This window comes from Raphanus sativus, chromosome 2 (genome assembly GCF_000801105.2).
Source record: "Raphanus sativus cultivar WK10039 chromosome 2, ASM80110v3, whole genome shotgun sequence".
Taxonomy (NCBI): domain Eukaryota; kingdom Viridiplantae; phylum Streptophyta; class Magnoliopsida; order Brassicales; family Brassicaceae; genus Raphanus; species Raphanus sativus.
In genome coordinates, this window is record NC_079512.1 from 3490861 (window position 1) to 3515822 (window position 24962).

At 34.0% G+C, this 24962-nt stretch overlaps 3 protein-coding genes across 3 annotated transcripts; 1 reads left to right on the plus strand and 2 right to left on the minus strand.

Moving 5' to 3' along the window:
* Positions 1–2049: 2049 nt before the first annotated feature.
* On the minus strand, positions 2050–6741 carry LOC108818937 (lipoxygenase 4, chloroplastic). The gene is given in 7 exon segments (XM_056995087.1): positions 2050–2896; positions 3733–4283; positions 4379–4575; positions 5074–5317; positions 5319–5642; positions 5825–6102; positions 6204–6741. Coding segments are annotated over 7 exon segments (2763 nt in total). The 5' UTR covers positions 6616–6741; the 3' UTR covers positions 2050–2139.
* Positions 6742–11332: 4591 nt separating this feature from the next.
* On the plus strand, positions 11333–16583 carry LOC108831512 (uncharacterized). The gene is made up of 3 exons (XM_057001966.1): positions 11333–12636; positions 12929–13513; positions 13616–16583. The coding sequence occupies exons 1-3, from the start codon at positions 11333–11335 to the stop codon at positions 16581–16583; spliced, it is 4857 nt and encodes a 1618-aa protein (XP_056857946.1).
* Positions 16584–21573: 4990 nt separating this feature from the next.
* On the minus strand, positions 21574–22754 carry LOC108821185 (uncharacterized). The gene is made up of 2 exons (XM_018594234.2): positions 22420–22754; positions 21574–22329 (listed from the first exon to the last, which is right to left on the minus strand). Exon 2 carries the CDS (start codon positions 22306–22308, stop codon positions 21811–21813), a length of 498 nt encoding a protein of 165 aa, XP_018449736.2. The 5' UTR covers positions 22309–22329; positions 22420–22754; the 3' UTR covers positions 21574–21810.
* Between the last annotated feature and the right edge of the window lie 2208 nt (positions 22755–24962).

Genomic DNA, 24962 nt, shown 5'->3' on the forward strand with positions numbered 1-24962 from the left:
AACACGTTCATCAATCAAGTAAAATACTAGAGATCTACTACTTGCACTGTCTTACATCATCAGTTAAGTTCAAGTTATATCATAGACTGAAACAGAAGCTTCCATATATGTAATTTAAGAAAATCTATGAAATATCACTTGAAGACACGTTCCGTTTAGCTTCTAATAAGTTTAGTTACACAATGATGTGATTCTTTAAAATAGTAATTTTATCAAATTTCATTTAAAATAATTATAATATTGCTATTTTTATTGATTTATGTTATTAATTTCTAGACTTATTTTTTAAACATATCCGCTTATCAAGTTTTCTCAAATCCTTGGAGATATACGACTACCGGTACAGGTGGAACAAGAAAATTATACCCAAAAATCTGAATCAATCTGATCTGATAAAAAGTAAACTTAAATGTAAGTGAACCTGACATAATATGAGTATGGATTTTGTTCTACGGTATTATGGATTTTGAGTTTTACCCAAACTGAACCCGAATCCGAGATCCGAAAAATCCAATTTTTTTTTCAAAACAAAAAAGAAAACAAAAATACTCTTACTAAATACAAATTCAATCATCAATAAGTGTCCTAATAAGTATTATAACTAAAAAATCCAATATTTAGGGGGTTATTGGGAGATGAATTTTCAAGAATTTTGGAAATTTTGAGATTTTTTTGTTATTGGTTCTTGGATTTCATAAATCTTAATAGAATCCATTGTTATTGGTTTAAGAATTTTCAAAATCCATTCAAATACATTGTTATTCAAAAAGTTTTGTTATAATAGATTCTCTAATTCTAACTAAATCTATTGTTATTGGGACATGAATTCTATTCATTTTTATTCATGAGACTCAACTTTCAAAATATCATATGTATCCATGTGATTTTCAAAATCCATGTGCAATTTTTACCAAATTATGTCTAAATCTATAATTCATTACATTTTGTATACCATTACACTTTTGAAAACATAATTTATATTTATAATGTTTATCATTTTCAATATATAATTAAATTTATATATATAAAAACTTTAAATAAAAATTTTATAATAGTTTGGAAAATCATTTTCAAATTTCAAAAAGAAAACTAAAAAAACAAAAATTTTATAAAAATGTTAGAATTTGAAAACTATAATTCGAAATATTTTATTATTCTTTATATATAACAAGTGTGTCTCTTTAATGAAACTTCTTTTGGTAATCCAAGTTAATGAAAAGCTAGACAAATCTAAGAAAATCATGATCAAATTCTATAAGTCAATGTATATACATTTTCACAATCCACGTAACTTTTAAAATCAATCAACTCTTAAAATTCACAAACTCTATACAAATTCTTCTCCCAATAACCCCCCTTAGTTTCATGTATATTTTTGATAATTAGTCAAATTGAGAATTTTATATTTTAAAAATTGCATTTAAATTTTGATTATGATTAAATTTGCTTTAAAAGTTTCAAAACTAGTTTGTTTTTTTAATTTTAAATGATATTTCATATGTTTATTGAGTTGTTAATTATTAGTTTTAACTTGTTTATGTTTCTCTTTTCTTAAAAACTACCTCTTAATCATGCCACAAAACTTTTATTAGTGAAAATTATTTAAAATTTTCAAGTTTATGAACTTAAATATATATTTTCGAGTCACAAATAATTATTTGGATAATTAAAATCTGTATAAGAACCGAAACCAAATTTAGAACAAGTTCAACCGAATTTCAATGTATTACTATATCTGAACCGAACCCGAATAAACCTGAACCAATACTAAATTAAACTTTATAATATCCGAATAAGACTAAATTTGTGCTCTAAACGAAGTAGAAATTAGAATTGACTCCAAACCAAAACTGATTGGACACGCAAACACCCATGCCTATATACAAAAACTTTTAAATTGTAACAAATTTCATTTATTGTAATATCGTAATTTTTATTAATCACGATATTAACGTCTGCACACAAATTTTTAACATAATCAACTAATAAAGTTTCCCAAATTCTTGGTGGAGACATGTATCAATCTCCTCCAAGAAAAAAATAAATAAATAAGCTATAACTAGTTTTATTTGTCTCAAAAACCTATTTCTTTACTCATAGGTTCCCTATACTATAGTTATAATAAATAAATAAATTATTCTAAATCGATACGCTATTAGGTACGCCTCTGCACGTAACCCCCGGTTCAGAACTCGGAGCCATCAACTCGTACGGCAAAACTCCGGCCCCACACCGGTTCCTACGGCTAGGATCTTTATTCCTCTTCTCAATCTCTTGTTCTATCCGTGCGATCTCCGCCGAGAATCCATAAAACGCATCAACAATCTCCGCATCTCCGGTCCAAATCGACGGCTGCTGTCTCTCTCCGATATACTCCTCGTCCGGCGAATGCGTCGACAAAGTATCAACCACCGCCATAAACTTCGTCGTCTGCAACAAACTCGGCAGCGAGGAGAAAAAATACTTCTGCGGATCCTCGACAAAACTCGCGAACTCGGGTTCTGACTTGTCGGGAATCAACTGTCGCATCAAAGGCGGTCGGTTCGGGACGTAGCCTCCGTAAGGGTACTGTCCAAAGTTGAGAGCGGCGTGTTGTGCGGAGGCGAGCCAGACTATGGTAGTGATGATGGAGACGAGGTCATCGACGGTGGAAAGCTCCGGCCACCAGTCGGCGTCGCGGTGATCGGCGTGACCTACGTTGATTGACTCGGAGTACCAGGCTTGGAGCTCTGTGTCGGTTTTGATTAGGTTCGGGTTAGGGTAATAACGCTCCACGTAGGTTCGGACCCAGGTTTGGATCGCTGACCATAGTAAGAGACCGTCGTTGGCGTATGGGTAATCTTCGACAAGTAGTTTAAGCCCATGTGGTTGTGTTGGATCAGGAACAGCCATTCCCCTGAAAATAAAATAGAAATTAAATAAAGAATAGTTAGATCATATAATATATAGTTTTAGAATGTGTACCCCCCTAGAGTTAATTTAATCTATACTATTAAAGCAGATGCATGTTTGTGAATCTGCCCCTGAAATTTCTAAGTAATTACAAAAATTGCATGTATTTTTAGCATTATTTGCAACCAATCAAAAGTAATTATTTTCCAATTACATTAAAGAGTATTTAATATAATTCAATTTCTTAGCTTTTTGAAAATTTTGTTTCCTAAGTGTTTGCACCATATTTTTCCAAAAAATATTTCACATTATTAATTATTTGAAAGCATTTATTAAATAAACCTCAAAATAAAATCGAGTTGAAATAACAAATGATTAAATCAAAAAAATCATAATACGGGACTGAATTATCTCAATTCCAAAAAAAAAAAAATTCATTTAAAATAAAAACTAAATCACATAAATTAAATTTAATAATATTATAGAAAATGTTTTGAAACGCACAAATAAATTTTTCAATACAAGAGTGTTGAAGATATAAAATATTTTATTTAAATTAAAAAAAATCAGTGTAAAATAAGTTTAACTTCGGTTTAAATAAATAAAATTATATTACGGGTTAGAATTATTTAGAATCTTCTAAAATTAGTCATATTTAAAATAACAAAATAAGTCATAGAAGTAAATTTAAGATAAATTTCATAAAAATTTAAAATATATAATTTATCAAAAATCATAAGTTTTATTACATAAAATATTTTCCAACAAAAAATATACCCGCCCTTTTTAAGGGCGGGTCAAAATCTAGTACTAAGTTATAACAAGTTACTGAGACATTACCTTCGGATGAGATCAGCAGGGAGGCCTTCCATATCGAACCGCCATCGATTCTTATACGCAGCTGCACTAACCTCCAGACCGTACTGACCAGCTGTGAAGCACGACTCAATCACACCGTCCGCGCTAACCAATGTCTGTCGTGCCACGGCGTTGATCTCTAGAGTGTACCTCATGTGAGGGTCCAATAATTTGTATATGGGATGCAGAGCGCTTAATTGTCTGTGAGCAGCTAATATAAACGGCTCCAAACAAGCATGGGTACGTAACCAGTGGTTCACAAGCTGATGGACGCCAGCGTCGTTAGACCCAACATGGGCTTTGGCTAGCTGCCACGTCCAGTAAGTGGTTGCACATATTGCTGGTGTGACAACGCGCTTGGACTTTGAAAGGCTTAGCTCGATGGCTATAGGTTTGAGTGTACCGAGACTAGTCAAGAACAATATGGTTCGAGTCGCGTAAGCCTTGCGTCCATCCAACGCGTTGATTTGGTCTAGAAATGGTAAGTATGTGTCGTGGTAGTCCAACATAAACAAACGGTTCGTCTCCAACGCCTGAAATTCAATAGAAAGTTGAATGAACAATTTAGTCAAAATGGGTTTCTTTTTATACTATTTGTGTACTAATGAGATCATATGTAGATTCGTACTTGTTGTACGGACAAGCCGTCAAGGTGACCCTTGATGTGGTCTTCGGTGAGAGCAGAGTCTAGATGTGAACCGTAAATCTCACGGTCAAGATTGCTGACCGGTGGATAAGTCGTGATTCGTTCTATATTGACTGGGTTGATCCCAGCTATGGCTTGGCGTGCGAACTCGTCATCTCGAAGCCATGCGTTTTTATCCTCTAAATTAACATAAAAGGTAAAAAGAGCCATTAGATAAATTAAACTATGTTATAAGGTCTAAGAAAGCAGTTTATAGAATTAAATATAAAACAGAAACGCGTTTTTAATTGAATTATATGCTCAAAGCCTCAAACTAATGTAACAACTACCAGCCAAATGACCTTTTAGGTGAACTAAAAAATAAATAAAATCAAGCACGTGAAGCATGTTTCTCTATTCAAGGAAGTTCTAGTGTTGGTTCCAAATAGTCAAGTACATATATTTCAGACTGGTTTCGTGACAAAAAATATATATATATTATATATATATATATATATATATATATATATATATTTCAGACTGGTTCATAATTAAGCAGCATGTGAATATGTCTATGTATGTGGTGGCACATGTGCTAGTGAACTAATGAACCTCGAAATATCATAAAGTAAAACGAATTAATGAAAATAATTAAAAGGTTTAATGAAAATAATTAAAAGGTAAATGAATGTGCTTACTTGAAACTATTTTGGGAGTATCGTATCTGAGCAACCCTTCACTAGATTTTTGGAGGGTAGTGACGATCTTAGGCAAAGGGAACTTCTTGAACATATCATCTTGAATCCCTAACTTGAGAAGCAAGCCTTCTTTATAAAGACTATCAAACTCAGCGAAGCTAGCAAAGTCTTCAGCCAAAATACTAGCTTTCAGTGAAGGTACAAGGTTATGTAAAACCGCCTTAAGCCTACACGCAGCAAAAGTAATCTTTCTTAGACTCCTCGAACTGCTCATCTCGTGGCACATACATCGGTAAAGGCTTCTCGACTCGTCTCTCGGACACTAGATCAGTATCTGTGGAAGGCCGGCCGGTTCGACAGCGTCTAGGGTATGGAAACTCACGACCACCTAACACCGGACGGGCTAGTTCCCGTGATACGTCGGGGTTTCCTATGTCGTTGTAGACATCAAAGTCGTAGATTCTGTCTGATAATTTCCTTTCTCCTTTACCATTTCCTCTTAGATTCTCCAACTCTTGTTCCCTTAATGTTCTTAGACCTGACGGTGTCTCGCTAGGTAAATAAGGCTGCACAATTTTGTAACCATATTTAATTTTTCAATCCAAAGCATATAGTTGAAAGTCATGGTAATAAATTAACACAAGTTTTGGACCCACCATGATAACTACAATATGATATAGTATCATAATAAAAAAATCACATTTGACGGGGTTTGTTGATTGTATTGATTAAGAGTTAATTAATTACCTGAATTAGTGAAGAAAATACGTTTTGATGGATGGTCATTTTGGGATTGGACCCATGAGTTACAGGGGAAGTGAACAGGGCCACATGCAAAACCTTCTATGGTGATGTTTTCAAGGAAGAACTCTTTTTGGTGTTTGTTAGTCACCGTGATGGCTCCCGGCGATCCAAATGCGGAATCTACCGTGAACTCCGCCGTGTAATGGACTTTCTCCGCTTTTGAGTTCGATTTCTTTGACCAGTCTTTCAATACCGCCGGTTTACTCTTCTTGGGCTCATTCGTTTCTATTTTATAGAAATTTATTTGGAGAAAAAGTAATTAAAAAATTATAATAAAAAATAAATAAACCATCAAAAGGTAAAATAAATAATAACTTATAGCTTACTTGGATCAACTTGAGTGCTGATAAGCTCCAAAACAACGTTTCTACCAATTTTGTCGGTAAAAGCATCTAAATGCTTAACCAAAGTCTCTTTAAAGTCTTCTTTGTTCTTGTTCCTCACCGTCACAACTGCTCTCACCTTAAACTGAACCTCCTTCTCCACCTCCTCCTCAGTTTCTTGGTTTCTACCAAGTGTGTTAAAACGCAGTGTTTTAACCAAATCCTCGCTGATTGCCGCCAAGACACCGCCGGAGATAGCGGCTTTCATCGGTCTCAAGTCAAAAGGGTTGATAGAGAATTGAGTTCTCTGTGTCTTCTTCTTGATGGAGAGACGAGACTGAAACGGAGAGGAAGCTAGTGATGATGATCTCTCAAAGATGAGACGAGAACCCATTATCTCTTTAGCTAGAGCCATTCTACAAATGAATTTAATTAGTATTAACTAATGAATGAGTCTGAGGGTTTTTGTTTCTTGTAAGTGATAAGAGATTGCAGAAAAAAAGGTTAAGGCTTTCAAGAAGAAGTTGAGAGCTTTCTTGTTAGTGCGTTCTGATTACAAATAACGTGGAGCGGACAGCTATTTATATGCTTCAGCTTAGAGAGAGAGAAAGCTTATTCTCAGTCCACACGTTTTTTTAATTGGAATATTCATAGTGTACCTATTTTTCTTTCTCTCGATCACTTTAATATAATATTCAACTTAAACTTTTCATTTATTTATTTTATTTTATTTTGCTTAAAAATTTATTATTTATTTATTATTGATACTTTAATTTTTTTGACAATATATTCTTTATAATTATTTGCATCACCAAAGTGTAGATTCGGTATAAAGTTATAGCTAGACAAAACATTTAGTTCGTCTCTATATATACAAATTATTTAGTTCGTGGACTGGTTAAAAATCAACATTAATCGTTTAATCGTTTAACTTCTTGTAACTGTTTCAATCTTCATTTAAAGACCGGTCCTGCCACTGCCAACACATTAATTCGCTTTAACAAAATTAACAAGACTATTTTTTGGTGAGAAACAAGAAAATCGTTTTATTTAAAAAATAATCTTGTAACCGAGTCAAACTGAGTTCCGAGTCAGACACAAACGCGGGAAGGTTAAGGAAGCAAACGAGAAAGTTATAAAAGACGATTCTTATAAATGGAATGACAAATTTGCCCTTGAAATTTCCTAAATTGGTGATAATATCCCGGGATCGTCAAAGAAAGTTGACCATGGCATTTAATGAATTAAAGAAAACCCACAATGGAAGTAAATTATAACGGATAAGACTTGGGTTCACACGTATGGTGAATTCTCAAATTTACCTCAATTGTTAGCATCAATTAAAGTGTCAGATAGGATTAGTAAAAAAAAGAAACAAAATTAAAAAGAAAAAAAGAGAAAGAAGTGAAAAATACGTCGACTATTTTTTGTAACTTCATCTATGGCTTCTTCTTCATCACCAACACAATATTAAAAGCTTCTTTATCATCCACACAAAATATTGAAAGTTTTATTTGTCAAATTGGTGTCTACAATCCTCTGTTCTTATATTTTAAATCTAAATCCAAAACACTAAACCCTAAACTCAAAATACTAAACTCTAAACCTTTGGGTAAACTCTAAACCTTTGGATAAACCCTAAATCGCTGGATAAAGAGATATTTCAAAGGTTTAGAGTTTAACCAAAAATGTAGGATTTATCCAAGAATTTAGGATTTATTTTTTAAGATTTATCTAATGATTTAGGATTTAATGTTTTGGGTTTACCAATTTGACAAACAAAACTTTCAATATTCTTTGTGGATGATAAAGAAGCTTTCAATATTTTGTGTAGGTGATGAAGAAAAAGCCATGGATGGCGTTAAAAAAATTAGTCTACATCTTTCTTATTTCTTTCTTTTTTTTTAATTTTATTTCATTTTTTATTAATCTTACATGGCACTTTGATTGGTGCTAACAATTGAGGTGAATTTGAGAGTTCACCGCAGCGGGTGAACCCAATTTTTATTCAATTATAATATCGAATTGAAAGATCGTTCTGTGCTATAGTTTCATAAACCGTGGATCGGTGGATGTGATATTTTATACAGATAAATACATAGTAGTTACAGCCAAAATGATTTAAAGGTAAAGTTCAAAAGAAAATTAATAATTTAAAGGTAACTCGAAATGGTGATTACATCCTTGGCTCGCCAAGAAAGTTGACCATGTCTGGGAGGATATATCACTCTATATTTAAATGTAACAGGTACGACATTATAATTTACTGTTGATTGTGTTAAAAATGTAAAAAAAATTCGGAGCTGCATATATGCATATATAAATATATAACGTAACGTAAGCACTAATTAAAAGTCATAACCGTGATTATCGTCATAAATCACAAAGCTAATGTGCATGCATATGCAGGCAAGATGACGTTTCAAAAGTCCAAAAATATCGCGCGATATATATCATCTAGAGCTCGCTTTTCTTCTCTTTAATTTTTAGATTAGTTTCCTTTTAGATACTCCATCCGTTTCAATTTATTTGTCGTTCTAGACTTCGGCACACAGATTAATAAAACATTTAATTTTGTATATTTACTAAATAAAAACATCATTACCAATACACCTAATTAGATTTCAACCAATAGAAAAATAGATTAGATTAAAAAGTCAATAAATGTTGCATTGAAATCATAAAATGACATTTATTTTGAAACGAAAATTTTGCTCCAAAACGACATATAATTCGAAACGGAGGGAGTAGTTAATTAGTCAGGGCATGGGGTATCTGATTCTTGTAAGGAATTTGATGGCAAATCACAAACGCAAACGCATATCTATGCCTAGTTTAATTCAACTGTCTATATAAACTAATCAATGCTCACACTTCGTATGAAGATATAATATTTTTCCGCACACATTTAATAAGATAGAATCTCTACGTAGAGTTTTCAAAGAAGAAGAGTCTTAGAGTAGTGTTAAGTTGTTATAGCCACCATTCTGGTACGACAACTTGGTCACGCGCCGCCTCTTGAGTTTGGCCAATGTATAGTCGCTTTGTATGCATGTAGTTGTTAGTTTATGAAACTTCCGTAAAAGCTTCTAGTGTATACTTATTAGTGCATTTCCAACAAAGATAAGAGTATCAAAACAGTTAAATATTCAGAAGAAAAAAAACAAAAGTGAGAGAAAGATGATCGGATCGGTTATAGATTAAGATCTCTTAAAATACTGCTTTTTTTGGGGACTATAAATCATTTACAAAAAAAAAATACTGTTTTCTAACGGGTGTCAACATTTATGAATCATTTTTTAAGAAATAAAACAAAATATTAGTTATCTATTAAAAACTATGACAAAATATTACTAGTATTAATATTCTGAGACACTCTGGTGGTGTCAAGGGTGCTCTTAGTCGTTAACAACGCCTGCTAAAAAGAGAAACATATTTTTACGTACGTTTAGTGGTGCCTTCTATATTGAGCCTCCAAATTTTAAAATTGTTTAGTATATAGAAATCTGTGAAGAGAAATTGCCAAAAATAATATTTTCATAGTACCACTTTTCATGTTTACACTAACCACTTTTACCACTATTTTTAATGACGGGTTTAGATTTGAACGTTTAGGATTTAAGGTTTAGATTTTATGTTTTAGGGTTTAGATTTGATGTTTTAGGGTTTATGGTATAAAGTTTAGGGTTTAGAGTTGAGGATTTAGGGTTTATAGTTGAGGTTTCAGGGTTTAGGGTTTAGGATATTGAATTTAGGGTATATAGTTTAGGGTTTAGAGTTGAAGATTTAGGGTTTAGAATTGGGGGTTTAGGATTTAGAATTTTGGATTAAAATTTTGAAAAGCATATAAAAACAAAGATATAAGAGTCTTTAATATTTTAATAAACAAGATATTTTTGAAAATATGTACTTAGTGGTGGTAAAGATGAATAATGGTACTTAGTTCAAATTTATTTTTTAGACTAGGGACATTAACACATGGAAGAGGTCTTAAAACATAAATCATATATGTCTCATCAAACGTAGCAATGAAATCGAACTTAGATCTAACTAGCTACGTTTGTAAATTGTTTTCCAACATTTTGCACTTGTATGTATTTTAATAATTAGTTTTGTTAAATATAATCCGTTTGACCAATTATTTTTTCAGATGTGCATGGCGGAAGCATGGTGGTATGTTTCATATTTGTCAAGTAGCAAGGCTTTGTCTCCGTCTCGTCATCATGAAAAATTATATATGCTGCACAATCGCTATGACTTCTGTGCGGAAGTTGTAATCTACGAAGTCAAATATAAATAAATATATGAGTTGAAACACAAACAGCTGTATGCTAATATTTATTTTGCCCAATACGTACGTTGTCTCTAATTTGACAATTCAAGGGTTACAATTGAATAACGCCGTGGCACATTTGTATAGTTGAACTCTTCTTTCACCTAAGAGCATGATTAATGGGGGAGACCCATTTGAAGTTTTTAGAATATGATTTGACATTTTTCAACTAAAAGATGTTGCTTATATCTCTTATTTTAGAAGATATGTTTTAGTTTTTTTTTAATTAAAAACTACGAAAAATATCTTATATTACATTACAAACTCCATCCCAAAAGACCCTGATCATGGTCTAAGAATTTCGACGGCAAATAATCGGTTTGCCCTTTTTGGGTAAACTTTCAAATTAATGTAACACACAGCACATGCAAGCACGTGAAAGACGAAGTTGTGTGCGTGAGACACACATACCGACGTGTCACGTTCTCGTGGATGCAACATCTAGTTTTTTTTTTTTTTGCTAAAAGCAACATCTAGTTATCTTCTTATTTCGAGAACCGAGGTGAGAAAGCGGTGCGATATAAAGGGATATAAAGGGCGAAGAAAAAAAAAGTGATTAACAAAGAGTGCAGATCGGAAGTTACCGGCTTTACATATCTGTGTTGAAGCAACGGTTCTAAAGATCTAAGTTTGTTTCCCATAGAAGGGCTTCAGTTTCTTCTGGTCCAAAAAGTGGAGGTGATACTTTTAGGGCAGAAGCAATTAAGAGGTGTTATACGAAGATTTGGGTGTGGATAAGGTTCTGTTGTCTGATTCAGAAAATCTGGTCATCTACAAGTTTCGATTGCAAAACTTTTTGATGTCGGCGGCGATGGATAAGGCCTTGATGGCCATGTCTTTAGAAGAAGATGATGATGATGTCCCGTTTGTCATGCCGGATCTACCGGAATATAGTTCGAGTGAAAGAAACAAAAGGAGCCTAATTGGAAGACTGCTCAACCCTGCTTGCCAGCAAATGTCTAAGTTCATCTACGAGATGCCGAGGAAATGGCAGAAACAAGGTCGAGTCAGAGGTCTTGCTCTTTCCCAAGAACGATTTCAATTTATCTTCGATAATGAACATGATCTGGTGGAGGTGCTAGAAAAAGGAGTACACACGTATAATGATTGGGCAATTGTCGTTGAGAGATGGGAGGAAGTTCCGCCTCCTGATTCTCTTCAGTATATTCCCCTTTGGGTACAGATTAGGAATATTCCTATCAACTATCAAATCGAGCTGGCAATTGAGGCGATTGGAGATATTGTGGGTAAAGTCATTGTCGTAGTCTTTGATCCCTTGAAGACTCGAAGTAATATATATGAAAGAGTGAAGGTGCGGTTTGATGTGTCGAGACCACTGAGGAAAGAAAAAGTCATCGTTCTCCCGAAAGGTGGAAAAACAAAAGTATTCTTCAACTACGAAAGAATTCAGAAACGATGTATTACCTGCCAAAGGTTAACTCATGATGATTATGTCTGTCCTATCAATATCCAGAGAAGACAACTAGAAGCAGACACGAGAAGAGCAGGGGGCAGTGTGGTGAAGAAAAAAGTCAATCCGGTACTACTGGAAAGTGATCCTCTCTTTAATGTTCTAGAAGAGAACCAGGTTGGAATCAATCCTAATACTGGAAGACCGAGGATTGCACCGGAAGTTTTGGATGGTATGAGAAAATATCTTCAGATGGCACAAGGAGAAGAAAGGCTTATCAGAGAAGAAAGAGTGAAGAACTCGGTTAAAGAAGCTGAGAAAGATCCGGTGCTTAAAAAATCTGCTTTGAGTCTGGAACCAGTGCCAATGGTGACAAGAGATTTGCAGAGAGATAAAGGGATAGTTTTTGATTATTCAGCTGAAGAAACTGAGCATCGTATAACAGGGCAAAGGCAACAAGGTGAAAAACTAATGGCTGCAGCTATCAGAGCAAACCCCGTTATTGGATGGAGATCTGATCATCAGACCCGAGGAGAGGCTCTCTCTAATAACTCTCAGTCGTCTGTATCTTCATCTTCTGCGAGTGGTTCTACGGGCTCTAGGTTGAAGTCTTTTGATCTCAATATGTCCGGGACCTCGTCAAAGAAAATTAACATAAGGAAACGACCGGGGAAAACAAGAGGAAGCAGAAGGTCAGTGTTGCCAATGAAGAGAATATTCAAATCTCCCTGAAAGATGGTGTGTTGATTGGTAGTATGGAGAAAAGGAAAGCGTCTGATCAGATGGGTGGAGTTTCCAAAGTTACAAAGCAAATAACTCATGAGGCGGTCCCGAATGAGGGACTGTCCAAGGATCAATGAGCTTATTAGCTTGGAATTGTCGAGGACTGGGTCACTCCCAGGACTTGACAATTCTCAGACTCATGGAAATACGTAAAAAATATTTCTCTGAGGTTCTTTTTTTGATGGAAACTATGCATAATAGAAATGTGCTTGTAGATATTCAAGTGTGGTTAGGATACAGCCGTGTATATACCATAAATCCGGTAGGAAGAAGCGGTGGTCTGGCTGTTTTTTGGAAAAGTGTGGTTGATGTTGAAGTGATCTCTGCTGATAAGAACCCGGTAGATATCGGTATTCAGCTGGGGGAAAAACAATTTTTTGTCTCTTGTATATATGGGGAGCCGAATGAGAGTAAAAGACAGTGGTTTTGGGAGAAGATATCCAGAATTGGTCTTCACAGAAGGGGTCCGTGGTGCATGCTAGGGGATTTCAATGCTATCAGTGGAAACCATGAGAAGATTGGAGGACCTGTTCGGTGTGACACAGTTTTTGAGCATTTTAATGACATGCTAAAGACGTGTAAAATGAAGGAACCTGTGAGTAAAGGAGATCCTTTTACATGGGGAGGCCGTAGAGGAAATCACTGGGTTAGATGCAAGTTGGACAGATACTTTGGCAACAATGAATGGTTTCATCTGTTTCCGGGTGTCAATCAAGAGTTTCTAGCAAAACGGGGATCAGATCATAGACCTATATTGGTCACACTTGAGAAGAAACATGTTGGAAGGCAAGGAAGATTTTGATTTGATAGCAAGCTCCTAGCTCTCCCGCATCTAAAAGAGAAAATAGTTGACTCTTTGAGTGATCGTGGAGGTTCTCTGAACTCTAGTTTATCAGCTCGGATTAAAAGATGTAGAAATGAAATTTGCATATGGAAGAAAAGTCTTGATTTGAATGCTAAAGGAAAAATCTTAAGACTTCAAGAAGATTTGGAGGCTGAAGAATCTTGTGTCTATCCGTCTCGTGCCAGAATATCAAACATCAAATTAGAGTTGGTGAAAGCTAATAAAGAAGAGGAAGCCTTTTGGAAGCAACGAAGTAAAGATAAATGGCTAAGATGTGGAGACAGAAATACTAAAGCCTTCCATGCATCGGTTCAGATGGCAAGAAGTCGAAATGGTGTGGACATTCTGGAAGATAAGAATGGTATCCTATTCAGGGATGAGACTTCAAAAGGCGAAATTGCTTCATCATACTTTTCAGAACTGTTCTCATCGACTCATCTGGGTGACTTTTCAGATTTTTTTGATGGGTTTTTACCGAGGGTCACTGAACAGATGAATAGGGATCTACTATCTGAGGTGTCTGAAGATGAAATCAGAGAAGCCGTCTACTCTATTAAATCATCAAGTGCTCCAGGACCTGATGGAATGAGCGCTTTATTTTTCCAACGATTTTGGAAGGAGATAGGAGAACAAGTGATCAAAGAGGTGCAAGAGTTCTTCACTCACGGAAGCTTCGATAAGGAATGGAACTTTACTCATCTGTGCATGCTACCCAAAATAGTCAAGCCTTCAAAGATGACCGAGTTGAGACCTATAAGCTTATGTTCCGTGTTTTACAAGATTCTGGCAAAGATCATGGTCAAACGGATGAAACCGATGCTCCCATTGATAGTTTCTCCGCATCAATCTGCTTTTGTATCTGAAAGGAACATCTCCGACAATATACTAGTGGCACATGAAGTTGTTCATGGCTTGAGAACTTTCAAACCGGTGGCATCGCAGTACATGGCCATAAAATCCGATATGTCAAAAGCATATGATAGAGTGGAGTGGAAGTATCTTAGAGCTCTGCTTTTGGCTTTGGGATTTCATCAAAAATGGGTTGAATTGATTCTGGTTTGTGTTTCATCCGTCTCTTACTCGGTTTTAATCAATGATCATCCTCATGGTCTGATTATTCCTCAAAGAGGGTTGCGTCAGGGCGATCCATTATCTCCAGCCTTGTTTGTCTTATGTGCGGAAGGTTTAACTCATCTTTTGAGGAAAGCTGAAGGAGCAGGACATCTAAGTGGGATCAAATTTTCTGATCAGGGACTGTCAGTTAGTCATCTGCTTTTTGCTGATGACAGTTTATTTATGTGTAAGGCGGAGAGTGGCCAGGCAACAGCGCTTCAGGAGGTGTTGAATAGATATGGAGCAGCTACAGGGCAAGTTATCAACCTGCAGAAATCGTCTATCACTTTTGGGTCTGAGATTAAAGAAGAAGTAAAAGAGAGCATTCGACAAACTATGGGTATCTTCAATGAAGGAGGAGCAGGAACTTATCTCGGTTTGCCTGAATGCTTCAGTGGATCCAAGGTAGAACTCTTTAACTTTATCAAAGAAAAGCTCAAGAAGAGATTGTCTGGTTGGTTTGCAAGAGCATTATCTTTAGGAGGAAAAGAGATACTACTCAAGGCTGTGGCGTTGGCATTTCCAGTGTATGCGATGAGTTGTTTTAAGCTTCCAAAAACAACTATAGCAAATTTGACAAGCGCTATGTCACATTTTTGGTGGGACTCGGTGGAGCATAAACACAAAATCCACTGGATAAAGTGGGAAACTCTTTGTTTACCAAAAAAGCTTGGTGGATTAGGATTTAAAGATTTGGAAAGCTTTAACCAAGCAATGTTGGCAAAACAGGCTTGGAAAATCCTGCAGAATCCAAATTCTCTAATTACTCGTGTGCTGCAAAGCAGATACTTTGAGAACCGTGATTTCCTTGAAGCGGAAATGGGTACACGACCTTCTTATGGTCGGCGAAGTCTCATGCATGGAAGAACCCTGCTCAGAAAGGGATTGAGAAAAGAAATTGGTAATGGGATGTCTCTTAGAGTATGGATAGATCCATGGTGTGATTTTGGAGGGCGATGGAATCCTTGGATGAAGAATCCTCTGGTTGATCTTGAACTAAAGGTTGGTGACCTTTTAAATCAAGACACATGTGAATGGAACAGGGACGTCTTAGAGGATCACTTCTTTCCTGGAGATGTAGAAGAAATAGTCAAGCTCAAAGTTGCAGTTGGTTGTGAGGATTTTTGGATCTGGAAGCATAACAAAAGTGGAGACTATTCGGTGAAATCAGGAAATTGGTTAGCTACTAGATCTGTCTTGAGTCATGCATTTCAGGAAGCCGGAATGCAACCATCCATAAACTGCTTGAAAGATGAAATCTGGCATTCCCTTACTGCGCCCAAAATTCAAGCATTCATGTGGAGAACTTTATCCAATGCCATACCGGTGGCGAGTAATTTGGTAACGAGAGGTATGAAAGTTGATATGATATGCCAACACTGTGGAACGCAGGAAGAAACTCCAAATCATGTTCTGTTCACGTGTGAAGTGGCTCGACAAGTATGGGCTTTGTCCAACTTTCCATCGCCTCAAAATGGATTTCACAAGGAGTCTCTTTTTGTGAACTTTAGTTACCTCATCAAAATGAGCAAAAACATCATGGTGCCTTTGGAGATCAGGAGATGTTATCCATGGGTTTTATGGCTCATTTGGAAGAATCGAAACAGATTTATCTTTGAATCCAAGGAGCAGAGGCCAGAAGAGATCATACTCAATATTTATGATGAAGCGGCTTCATGGTTTCTAACTCAACAGTTGGATAGAGAGGGAGAACAAAGACAAGAGGAGGTGGTTAAATCTGCTAAGAGAACATGGACTAAACCTCCTTTTAATTGGGTAAAATGTAATTATGGTGTGAAGTGGTTGAAGAACGTTCAGGTCGCTGGAGTGGCTTGGATAATAGTAATGGTGAACCCCTGTTACACAGTAGAAGATCGTTTGTTGGTGTGGCTACTTTAGAGGAAGCAAAGGAAAAAGCACTCAAGTGGACTCTTGAATGCATGGTTACTCATCATGTTGACAGAGTTATAATTGCAGGAGAAGATGCAGTGCTCATGAAAGTAATTGAGAGACCAAAAGCTTGGCCATCTTTTACAGCTATAGCCCAACAAATGGAAAAGTTTTTGTGCAAGTTTAGCTGTTGGAAAAGCAAAGTGGAATCAAGAAATGCCAATAGATGTGTTTTTCTCATTGCTGATAGTGCTGTGATGGATCGTTGGTACCAATCTTATGTAGCTAGTGGTGCCCCTTTTTGGATCTCCAGCCTAATAGCATGTGAGAAGGTTTAACATCTTTGTGGTATCTGGCGTGTACGTTTAGAATCATTTTTTGGGCAGGAAGTTGGTTCCTTAATCTTTGGTTGTATTTATGTTTACCTGGTTTGGGTTGTACGAACTCTGTTTTATAAATATATACTTTCTTTGGAGGAAAAAAAAAAGTTATCTTCTTATTTATTTGTTATTTAATATTAAAACGAATGAAATGGCTAAAAATATTATCCATGCATGCTAAGCACTCGATTTCTAGCTTTAAATCCACATGATATCAACCTTTTGTTTATCAACACTCGAATAGTACTAGCCTTTAAAATTTAGTTTACATTACTGTGAGTATTTCTCAAAAACGATTTCCCAGAAAGAGGTTTGTTTTTATAAGAATTTTTTTTAAGAAACTAGCAAAAGTTGCACACCATCCGCGAAGTAGGTGTAGGGCTACATAACATACGTAACTAGCAAAAATATAGTAATTAATTACAGAATTAGCAGTTCCCTCAGTGACGAGAGCTTATAGCCACAAGTTATCTCCCACCGGCGGAGATATTGTTGCGACTCGCATTTATCTTCCGGTTATAAGGATTTGAATCTCAGATGCAATTTTATTAAACAAGAGAGATGACGTACATTTAGTGGTTCATTATCAATTTAGAGCTTCGTACATTGGATATATATATATAGTGGTTCAGGTTCTTTGTCAATGTAACAACTATATCAAACTTTTACTATAGTATAATTAAATCAGAGTTTATAATTCTATATATCTCATAGTAGATCAAAGAACTTCTCTTTTTTTTTTTGCTAAAGACATTCATAAATCACTGTAGATCAAAGAAATTGATTATCAACAAAATGAAAAAGATTGATGAAATTATGCAGGAAACGTATAAAGATATGAAAATATATTTAAAACATCATTACTTTTTTTTGTGCAACTTGAAACATCATTACTTATAACTCTTTTTATCAGCACGAAAAATGTAGGCTGAAAGGTCTTCTTAAAGTCAGCGATAAATTATTTTGAGGGACCTTCGGACCTAATACGGAGAAACCTCCTAACATGTGGCCATTGGTGGGATTTAAATGGGGTGATCACCAGCTCTCTTAAATACCTCGGCGGGCTCCTCGGCTATGCTCCAGTGGACGGTCATTGGCGTTAGTCGGATTCTTTCGAGGTTCTGAATATCAGGATCATCAAAAAAAAAAAAAAAAGTCAGCGACAAATTAACATCAATAACTCGAGTTGAGTGCGTTAGCACCCTATCTAACTGGATGCGTTTTTCTTGTGAAAGGCTGCACTTGAATGTGTCAACTATGACTAACCTGTGATAGTTGATTACTTAGCTCTCCGATTTTTTTTTTTAAACAGTGCTAAACTTATGCAAGTTTTCGAATCCGTAAAAAAAGTCAAAGTTTCTTATATAAGTGTGATTCTGATCTACATGCATGTAGCAGTCCAGAGTCACCAAACAATGCTCGATAGTAATATACACTAAAAACTCAGATTATAATGTATTTAGGTTGTTGTTCAAAAAAAAAATGTATTTAGGTTCAGCTGACAAGCGCGAGATCTGTAAGGCCATTTATAAAACAAAGAAAAAGGTAAGAAAGAAAAAAAAAGAGGAGAAAAGCAAGAAATGGTTCTACATTGAGAAACTTAATTCAATCTTTTTATTTTAAAATTTTGAAACAATAATTTTGTTATATTTTATTAATTTATTATATTTTTAAGAAACTCATGTGAGATATTCTACCAACAATGATGCTCTAAATCCACAAAATACATCGATTACAACTTTTCCATTTTTTGATGTACATTATGTATTTTCTGGTGGATATTTATTTCAGACGAGATAGTTCCAACAATAGTTTTTGTCGAAAATTTATCGGAAAATTGATATACGACGAAACTTTAACGGATTTGACTGATTGAAATAATTTATTAGATTTCGTTGGTTGTATATTGGGTTTAAAATCTCATGAAGTTCTAATCATATATTTACAATTAGTTAATGGAAATTTGTTGTTGAGAAAAAAAAAACAATTTACTTTTGTAGTGGCCGTTTTGTGTAGACATCTTTAGAACTTACAGCACAAATCTCAAGGTTACTTCCGAAATTAATTATGAACTTTATACCAACTTTGTACCGGATTAAAATCAAAAGATGTAAAAATCAATGTGTAACTGGTGACAAATAAAATGAATATATGGAATGATAAAAATTATTATTTCTGGAATTTAATGGAATGAAATCAGTATTCCATTTATTCTAAAACGTTTTTGATTTGGAATTTAATGGAATAGAATCAGCTTTCCATTTATTCTAAAAATAACGTTTAGGCATTTGGGCTTTGTTTGTCTCTAATACATACCTATGGGCCAGCCAGCTTCAATATCAGTTGTTGTTTTTCTGGGCGGGCACCATAAAGCGTGATAATGCAAATAAATACTACAAGACCTTGACATAAAAAAAATACTATAGGACCGTACACTATACTATTATATTCTCTTTTTGACATAATAAAAAGAAAGATTATATATTTTTCCATATATAAATAAATTTACTTTTGTGCAAATGGAAATTAAAAGTAAATGACAGACGGGGAAAAAGAGCCCAAGTGACAGAAAAAGGGGACGGCAGACGCATGACTCCATTATTTTACGAAATGATTAGTTGAACTAATCATAAAAAGTTAAAGTATACAAAGCCAATCTCTTATCATAGAATGTATGTACAATAGTCAACGCCATCAGCAAATGTAACAGTCAGTACACTCAAATTCCAACATTATTGACACTAGTATTTATAAAAGCTTAAAGTGAGTTTTACATGTTTTCACTTAAACATATCTCCACAAACTCGAGATATACAGTGGTTTGTTACATGATCTCCACAAGTTTTACATGTTTAATGTTTTTACATCTTGTTCTCTATTCTTACACGAGTCACAAAATCTACCCAATCTTTTGACATTGTTCTCTCAAAATTTACTCAGTCTCTTCATCTATTTACTTCGCTTATCACTTTAAGCATAATGTTTCATAGTCATATCAAATTAACTCATACCAGAGCAATATATTATAAAAAGTGACAATTGATGATAAGTGAAAAACATACTAATTTCCAAAAGCAACCAGAGGATATCCAACTTGCATGGGTTAGAGTTTAGACTAAAACAATTTGCAGTAAATCAAAACCCGCACCAAAGCTAATAACACATACAAAGAAAACATTAGTGAAACGAAAATAGATGCTCGAGAAGTAGATATTAGATATTGTAGTAACTTCTAGCCAAGAAACATAGGAAACTAAACTTGGAGTTGAATTTTTTTGTTTGCCAAAAGTTATTGTTAACTTGATACTTTCAGTACACATATAGAAACTTGTGTTGTGTACGTTTTACATTTACATCTTCTAAATTATTTTGTTCTCTTTTTCGGTTTGATTATTCATTATATTCTATATAGCAAGTTGAAGAAAAATATACTCGTTAAGTAATCCAAATGTCGAATCAATATAGTTAGCCAATATGCGAGTGCTTACACGTTACAAATATGCACAAATAAGATTCTTATTCTGGATTTTATCATAATAGAATAAGTTTCAAATTTGGATACTATTGTTTGTAACAAATGATAGTATTATGAGCTATGTTACATGGAAACAGAAACGGATACGCGGAAGCGGAATCGTGTGGAAGCGTAGAAGCGAGAATTTTTTAAAAAGTAGGAAACGGAAACGTGTCGGAAGCGTATATTTATATATGTATATATATATCAAAATATATAGATTACAAATGTGACTAACAATTATATGATTCAAATTAAAATAAAAAGTTGTTCATTTATAATAATATTAAATGATTTTATGTTAAAACCATGAAACTATACATAAACTAAGTTTATAAAATATTATTAAACTAATTATTTTTTAATATTTCGTAAATAATTAACATAATATATTTGAATATAGACAATATATATCTCTAATAAACCCTCAATGCATAAAGACAATATATAGTATTAGTTTCAATGTTTGTGTATATATATTCTCTATTTCACTATTATATAAAAACAATGTTTCTTATATTTTTATTTATTTATGATATTGTATTTTTTAAAACGGGAACGTAATTCTAAAATGGAATCGTAAGCTTCCAACGTGTTTTTAAAGAGGTATTTTTGGAAACGCATTGGAAGCGAGATTCCGAGAGCTTCTACAAGCTTTCGATTCTGATTCCGATTCCGAAGCGCAAGCGGACGTCCGACAAAGCTTCCATGCAACCAGATTATGAGTTAGTGAATATTAGACAACCAACCCATCTAATTTATTCATAATTAAACAAGAAAACATATCTTAAAACGTCTTGTATATGTAAATTACCTACGTTGCATTGCAGCCCTTTTGATCAAAATAAGTTAAATTTGAGACCCAAACAAAAAGAAACCAGTGTATTGTCTAATGGCTTAAAGAAGAACCTTATTCAATTTCTGTTTTGTGATAGAGAATCATAATGAAGATAAGCATGGCCCTACTACTACTACCTTCGATGGTTTTTGTTCATACATGTCTTTTCACTATGATACAAGTAGTAAGAATATCCTTTTCTATCATCAAACTTTAATCGAATAGTATCTACATTATTTTGTTCTTGTTTAACTACTAAGCACACAATGACAAAAGTTATTAGCAATTGGGAGGAATCAAGAAACAACGCAAGACTTGTACATTTTAAGCTTTGGCCAAAAACTTTCCACAGGTAGACAAATCCGGCAAAAAACACATACAAGAGACCAGTTTTGGTTAATGACGAAAACTTGCAATCTGAAAACCGGATCCTTACCAGGTGGTGGTCCTTAAACCGCGGTTATCACCCGGTTTAAACACTTATTTTTCCAATTATGAGCTTTTTTAGGTCAAACTGGCGAAACAGCTATCAGACCTAGACAAAACATTTGGAACACAATCATCTTCATCTTTAGAAGGACTACTAGGCATTGACCTAAGCACTCTTGGAGAATCCAAGCTTCTTCTCAAGATCTGTCTCATCGCAGAGATCAAATGTCCAGTCGGATTAGGAGGTGGGCTTGAGCATTTGAACTTGTAACACGTGTTCATGTGCCTTGCCATAGCTTCCTCTGGAGTTAGCAATCGTTTAGTTCTTATAACCTCGTACTTCACAGCTTCAGAACAAAGACCACAGATCCATTTACCCATGTAGCGCTCTCTGATCATCTCTATGTACGATTGTGTACACTCCTCGGTTAATCCGCAGCAGTCACACGTCACGGGCTCAGGCTCGTCGCCCGAGATTTGTGTTGTAGGCGATGGAGACGGCTGTTGAGAGGCGATCATGACCTCTGTTGTTGAAATCAGCATCGTTGGATCACTTAGTAGACTTGTGGTCATGGTTTCTTGATTTTTTAAACCCTGTTCAAAGATTATGATCAACAGAAAGTTATAATCAGATTCAAGGTCTTGAGAACAAAGAAAGAAAAATCAAGAAAGTGTAAAATTTACCAGTAGAAAACGATGAGAAGGTAACGCAAACTCTCTTATGATCTTCTGAAACAGATGAAAGACTTGAAAAGAAAAACTTTTTTTTTTGGTTTTCTTGATGAGAATTGATTACTACTATGATCTTTCGTTAACCCACTCTCCGTCTTCTAGGTTACCTTCTTCACCAAGAAAGATTTCACAAAACAAGACCATTGCAAGAACAGTAAATTAAAAGACACCAATTAAATCTTTTTTCTTTTCTTCTTTATATCAAAATTTAAAAAGTTATGCTTTCTTTACCGCACAGAAGTTTCAGAAGGAAGAGGGAAATATTTAGAGAGACAGAGAATGTGCAGGCGAAGGAGAAGCAATGATTGGTGTTTTAAAGGAAGAAGAATGGTAAAAGCCACGTCAGATTATTTGATATTCTGACAACTTAATCCTCGCCGTCTATCTGGAGCTTAACCAGCTGGCGACGAAACCGACTTCCAAAACATTTCCACACACACAATAAAATATTTAATGTAAATAACTTATTTACTTCAGCCGTTTCGGTTTGGTTTTCATTTGACTAACTTAGCTAATCAGAAACCACCACGTTGTCTCGACGCCGTTTCCAACCAATTTTATTGTTCAACTATGCACGAAAACAACATATACTAGTATGTAGTCAATCACGGCATTAATTTTGCTAATATTGCAATTATGTAAATCTTGAGGCGGATTTTGAGTTTTCTTTTGAATGGATTGGTTTGTAACTTTTAACGTGGATACTTGTGTTATCACAATTATGAAAAGTATTATTAGAAACGATTCTATATCCTCTGTAATTTTTTATAAACTTTTATTTATTAATTTGTATAGTTTTGTTTTTCTCTGGAATCCGAAATTTATATTTCCTACGTAGAAACATGAATAGATAGTTACTCCCTTTGTATCAATATAAGTGGTTTTTAAAGTTTTTTATGTAGATCAAGAAAATACTAATTTTTATACAATATATCTTAATCACATAAAATATTATTAAATAAAACTTATTCCATTAATAGAAAAAATAATTAGTATTTTGTAATCAGTGACGAAATTCAAATGCTATTAAATTCTATTTAGAATAGTGAAAAATCAATTATTTTACAAAAAAATATTCCTTAAACATCAGTTTACACGGAAGGAAAGGAGTAATAAATAAAAATTAGTCTAAAATAGCTTCCACCAAATTAGTTGATGATGTGAAAAGAGTGATACGACCTAGTCAAATCATTAAATGGCATAGTTAATCTATATTATTAAAAGAGAAGTACACGTATAGAATGCTCCTTAGTTTTCAGTGTTATTTACACTTCTATGCCACTAACATTAAATAATACTTCCTATTTTAATGTTGTCTTTTCCACTTTGATTAATGCATTTTCCAAAATTAAAATTTGAATTAAATACACAATTAAATAACACTTCCTATTTTAATGCTTTATCTTTTCCACTTACATTAATGTGTTTTCTAAAATTAAATTTGAATTAAATATACTTCATTAACTTTTCAATTAAATCAATGTCAAATTAAAAAAAATACATTTTTGTTAGACAAACAATTCATGGAAATTATAATATCAACTCTTCGTTTAATAAATCTGAATGAAAAGAATATTATCAAATTTGAACCGAAACTAGATACTATCCAAACGGATTTACCATTTTGGTATCTAGAGAACCATAACCAAGCCTTATCTGAACGAAATATTTCAGATATTCGAATGTATTTAAATCATATTTATATACTACAATATGTTAGCTATTTTTCGAGTTAATATCCAAGATATAAGTTATTTTAAGTTGTTTAAAATATTTGAAATATAAAAAATAGTCGAAAGTAAACATCTAAAGTAGATAAATAATAATCAAAACACCAAAATACTTAAAATATATATTTATTCTTCATCCAAATATTCAAGCTAAACCTATTTTAAATTTTTAATTTAGGTACTTTGGCTTACATGACTCAAATAATTTAAAGATATATAAATTTAAAAAATTAAAAATAATTTAAACGGGTTATCAAACCCGCAAAAATCCGAATAAAACCGGAACCAAAGTTTATAAATACCTGAATAGAACTAGAATCTTTAAATTCAAAATCTCAAACCCGAATATATTTTAACTGAATTCGAGTGGATATGCAAATATCCACCCCTAACTTAGTCAATATAAAACGATTAAATATTACAAATATACTATTTAGCATAAATAAATAAAAACTGAAAATTGATACCCGTGCGGTCACACAGATATAGTTATGTGTTAATCGTGGATACATTTTATCATCTTGCTGCCGCCATTGCTCTAAAATGCGGTGGCTTAAGCGGTATCCAATTATTGATTAGATACAATAATTGGCTTAGTTATTGACGAGATTAAAAACCATGATTTCTTTTAAGAAACGATGCATAATTCCATATATAAAAAATATAATACTATTGTTTTGTTACTACCATTTATGATACAAAAACCTTGAAATTCAAAAGACATGTCATTAGCTCAAAGAAAATACCCCAAAAACTCTAGAGATC